This window comes from Eptatretus burgeri, chromosome 1, assembly GCF_056783735.1.
Source record: "Eptatretus burgeri isolate ZD-2024b chromosome 1, Ebu_testis_v1, whole genome shotgun sequence".
In the NCBI taxonomy this organism is placed as follows: Eukaryota; Metazoa; Chordata; class Myxini; order Myxiniformes; family Myxinidae; genus Eptatretus; species Eptatretus burgeri.
Window position 1 is genome coordinate 88,428,123 of NC_140961.1, and position 5,130 is coordinate 88,433,252.

At 41.8% G+C, this 5,130-nt stretch overlaps 1 protein-coding gene across 1 annotated transcript in view; it reads left to right on the top strand.

Annotated features, from left to right (window-relative positions):
* The window catches only part of LOC147034920 (uncharacterized), a 64,868-nt gene extending 60,259 nt beyond the window's left edge, over positions 1–4,609 (top strand). Inside the window, exon 4 of the mRNA XM_085891152.1 lies at positions 3,834–4,609. Coding sequence (XP_085747278.1) covers positions 3,834–3,902 — 69 coding nt within the window. The 3' untranslated portion in view covers positions 3,903–4,609. The remainder of the gene's footprint in view (positions 1–3,833) is intronic.
* Positions 4,610–5,130: the final 521 nt, after the last annotated feature.

Below are 5,130 nucleotides of genomic sequence, written 5' to 3' on the forward strand. Positions count from 1 at the left end.
GAGAATGTATGGTCTTCTGAAGATTCACAAGCAGAATGTTCCACTGAGATCAATTTTGTCCATGGTCGGCTCTGCCCAACATCAGCTAGAGAAATGGCTGGGAGAGTTCCTGTAACCAGCGCTCGAGTCTGTCTCAAGTTTGTCATCAAAGGTTCTTTCACTTTTGATGATGTCATAAGGGAGACGTGTCCTCCTGGTTTGTTTATAGAATGTAATGTGATCTTTTGATATTGATAGCCTGTTTATAAATGTCCCTTGACAGAGGCCATCAATAGGCTTTTGATAGAGGCCTTTGTGCACATTTGCTGTAAAACATGGAACTTGAGCATCTGGCCATTTCAGAATCTGTCTTCGTGGAATTGATGAACATGGCTGCAAGAGATGTCGAGTTTAGCTTTAATAACATTATGTTCATCCAAATTCATGGGGTGGCCATGGGCTCTCCATTGGGTCCAATGTTGGCAAACATCTTTGTTGGCTATCAAGAACTGCAGAAGTTAACCAAGTTGAAAGTTTCTCAATTCCCCCATCTTATACTACAGATATGTGGATGACATATTTTTCCTGTTTGAATCTTGTGAAGTCTGTGACCGCTTCTTGAATTAATTGAATTCTCTTCATTCTGCCCTCAAGTTCACAATGGGATTGGAAAGTTCTGGATGTCATGGAACAGAGATCTGCATCATCCTTTACTGCGTCCATCTATAGAAAGCCCATTTTCACTGGACAGTATACTTGATGGGCCTCTTTTAGTTCAACAAGGTACAAGAATGGTTTGATCAATGTATTGGTGAGTCGAGCAAAGAAGACATGTTCCAACTCCAAGCTTCAGACATAGATGGACAAGATTGCCAGCATCCTCAGTGAGAATGGATATCCTGAGTGTAATGTATCGGGTAGGGAAAGCAGTTTGAGTGCACCATCAAACTTTTATTGTGCTCCACACCCAGAACCCTGAGAACCATCAGTCGGCCCAACTTCGTCGTGCGCAGCTGTATTTCCACCTCCCTATGACCGCACTTCTGGTTAATCCGATACATGAATACATGACACTGAGTATATCATCAGGAGGTTTATCCACAAATTACTCACTGCTATCGATGAATGGAAGATGGGTCCTGAAAAGTGCCCGGTCTACATCAAGATTCCTTGGAAAGGGAAAATGTCGCAAAGATATGAGGAACATATCAAAAGATGTGTCTCAAACACGTATCTCGTTGTTCGTCCAACAGTGATTTTCACTTCTCGACGTCTGTTTCCTGTTGCTAAGAAAGATATTCTGCCTGCCTCAAAACTTAGCAATATTATTTGTGAGATCAAGTGCCATTCTATCAACGGAGAAATTATTTAAACCTACAGGTAGGAGTCGGAGCATACAGGTAGGAGTAGCCCGGACAGCTTGCACACAAGTGATGCTTCGTGTGTCGGCAGAACTACCCAGACTCTGACTGACAGAATCAAAGAGCACGTTTATTTGTTCATGAGGAAAAACACTATTGGTACGCTAATACAGCCGGTACGTGCTTGTAGGAAGGTCCCAGTATCAATCCCAACGTCATGTTAATCTGTTATTGGACAGCATTTGATTCAGAATGCAAACTGTGCTGAACAGTATAATGTGGATGCGTTGAAGATATTCAGTGGAGGATGAAACGGAACACAACTCCAAATACTAGAAGTGACATTTATCTCTCTATTCCAGTGACATTTATCCCTATGTTATGTTGGCAAAAAGAGGTGGTCGACGAGCTTTGCTGATTTGTGCAACGAAGAAGAGGAGAAGGAACTCGTCTCACAATCACAGATGTTGATGAAGAGGATTCTGCTGCAGCCTCGGTAGCTCCACCTCAGACTCTGCAATCTCCAAGTGGAGAGCTGAACACTGAACAGGCGACTCCTACCTCGACCAATGGGAGGTGATGACGTCTCAGTAGAGAACATCCAATCGGAAATGACTGTTGATCGGGGTCTATTAGACTTCTTCTGCCTTACGTCATTCACTTTGTGCGAATTTCACCTGAAGAGAGCACAACGAAAAGACTTGTGGTTTTATTTTTACTCTGTTTTATGGTGATCTCCTTCAAATGACCCTATTTATACATACACATATACAGCTCTGGAAAAAAATTAAGAGACCACTGCAAAATTATGAGTTTTTTCTGGTTTGACTATTTATAGGTATGTGTTTGAGTAAAATGAACATTTTTGTTTTATTCTATAAACTACTGACAACATTTCTCCCAAATTCCGAATAAAAAATATCGTCATTTGGAGCATTTATTTGCAGAAAATGACAACTGGTCAAAATAACAACAAAGATTCAGTGTTTTCAGACCACAAATAATACAAACAAAACAAGTTCATATTCATTTTTAAACAACACAATACAAATGTTTTAACTTAGGAAGAGTTCAGAAATCAATATTCTGTGGAATAACCCTGCTTTTTCAATCACAGCTTTCATGCGTCTTGGCATGCTCTCCACCAGTCTTTCACATTGCTGTTGGGTGACTTTATGCCACTCCTGGCACAAAAATTCAAGCAGCTCAGCTTTGTATGATGGCTTGTGACCATCCATCTTCCTCTTGATCACATTCCAGAGGTTTTCAATGGGGTTCAGGTCTGGAGATTGGGCTGGCCATGACAGGGTCTTGATCTGATGGTCCTCCATCCACACCTTGATTGACCTGGCTGTGTGGCATGGAGCATTGTCCTGCTGGAAAAACCAATCCTCAGAGTTGGGGAACATTGTCAGAGCAGAAGGAAGCAAGTGTTCTTCCAGGCCAACCTTGTACGTGGCTTGATTCATGAGTCCTTCACAAAGACAAATCTGCACGATTCCAGCCTTGCTGAAGCACCCCCAGATCATCACCGATCCCCCACCAAATTTCACGGTGGGTGCGAGACACTGAGGCTTGTAGGCCTCTCCATTTCTCCATCTAACCATAAGATGACCAGGTGTTGGGAAAGCTGAAAATTGGACTCATCAGAGAAGATGACCTTACTCCAGTCCTCTACGGTCCAATCCTTATGGTCTTTTTCAAACCCCAGCCTGGCTCTTCTTTGCTTCTCATTGATGAAGGGCTTTTTTCTCTCTTTGCACGACTTCAGCCCTGCCCCTAGGAGCCTGTTTCGAACTGTCCTCGCCGTGCACTTCACCCCAGCTGCCATTTGCCATTCTTTTTGTAGACCACTTGATGTCATCCTACGGTTGTTGAGTGACATTCGAATGGATTGGCGGTCATCCTGATCAGTGGAAAGTCGTTTTCGCCCTCTGCCAGTCTGGAGCTTTGTTGTCCCCAATGTCTACTGCTTGACCTTGTTCTTATGAACCGCCATATTTGAAATTTTAAGGATTGAAGCAATGTGACGCTCTCTGTATCCCTCTGCCAGTAAAGCCAGAATTGAACCCTTCTTTTCCTCACTCAAAACTTTTTTTCAACTCTTTTGGCATGGTCAATAGTTATTTTTTTGATTCCAATTACTTTTGAGGTTCAACTAGCACTGTTTTTGCCATCCAGCTGGTCCAATTGCAAGAGGATAGTGATGACCACAGCAGTGGTTTTTATACTTTTCCTTGTTAAATAAGATTCGGTTCAGGTGATCACCTAATTAGTACCTCACTAAGTAGAATGAAGTGTGCCTGTGTTGGAATTCAACAGACACTGGAATGGAATGGCTGCCATATATGTGGAGATGCTAATTAAAAATTTTTTGGAGTGGTCTCTTATTTTTTTCCAGAGCTGTGTGTATATATATATATATATATATATATATATATATATACACACACACACGTGTTTTTTAACATACATATTGCCTCATCCATACAGGATGATGATGACTTGGGCAGCATACCGGATCAAGTTAACTTGGGCAGCATGGGTTCTGGTTATAGCTGAAACGGTTCCGGCTCTGAAGGCATGGTGCAGTGAAAATATACCAATGGAGGTCCACGCAGTACTCTCAAGGCTATATTCGTCTTGCTTAAACAATTTCATTTTCACCTTCCTTTCTTCATAAATATGGTGGAGTCTTTTGTTTCCCCAGTACTTTCCCTTCCTAATATCACTGTCATCCTCTCCCCTTCCATCCTCCCACCCCTCCAATCCCTCTCCTCCCTCCTTGCCTTTCTCTTTTTGATAATTCACTCCCTTCCACTTTCTTAAACATACATATGTATATTACTGTTTTGTGAGCATCGCAGCACATATTGTCCTTGGCAAACTGTTTCAGAAACCTGGATGTAGTTTCTGCTTTATGGATGTATGTATGGGAGGACTTAAGCTCGTACGTATTAATTTGAGGGGTCAACTTGTATCGTGCTTCAATGTGATGAGGCAGCATGCTGAGTCAGCCCGTAGTCTTGAGTTCTCCATCCTCCACTTCTTAGTCCAATGTGTTTTTTTATTTCCATGTGATGTATGTGAGCCTCAATTAATCTCGAAAGAAGAAAAAAAAAACTTAACTCTTGTTTAAACCAGTGGTTCTTAACCTTTTTACCACCACACCCTCTCAAGTAGTTGGTCCTTGCCTCCACGCCCCTCCCCCCCCCTCACATCTTCAACCAAATGATTTTTTTTTTTATGATTAAAAATTCCTCCTGAATTAAAAGGAAAAACTGAAAAAAAATGTGTTTTTCGTCTTTTTATTGAACAAAGAATTCTGTATAAGCAACACTCACATACACAGCATATTTAATGAGATACTTGTCATTGCTTTTTCGCCACCAGATCTTGAATATTGTCTGAACGCCAGGGAGAGCACAACGCAAGTCCCCTTCAACATTTAGCTTGTTTATGTACTTGGTCTTGAGAGCAACGAGCGTGGAAAATGGAGCTTCACAAAGATCCGTTGATCCAAACATTGTCAGAATCCGAAGAGCTTGATGTGAGATCAAAGGGTAAACGGGAAGGTACATGACCCAGAACGTCTCTAGATCCAGTTTTTTGAAGTATTCTTCAGCCGAGGCGTTGAACTTTAACTCAAGAAACTCCTCTTGCACTTCGTCTGAAATATCAGCTACTTCACATTGAAATGGGTTCCTTATGAATTCCCAGGCTTCGTGCTTCTCCTCTATATCCGGAAAGTATCTGATGAATTCTACTTTCAATTCAGTCAGATGAGTAA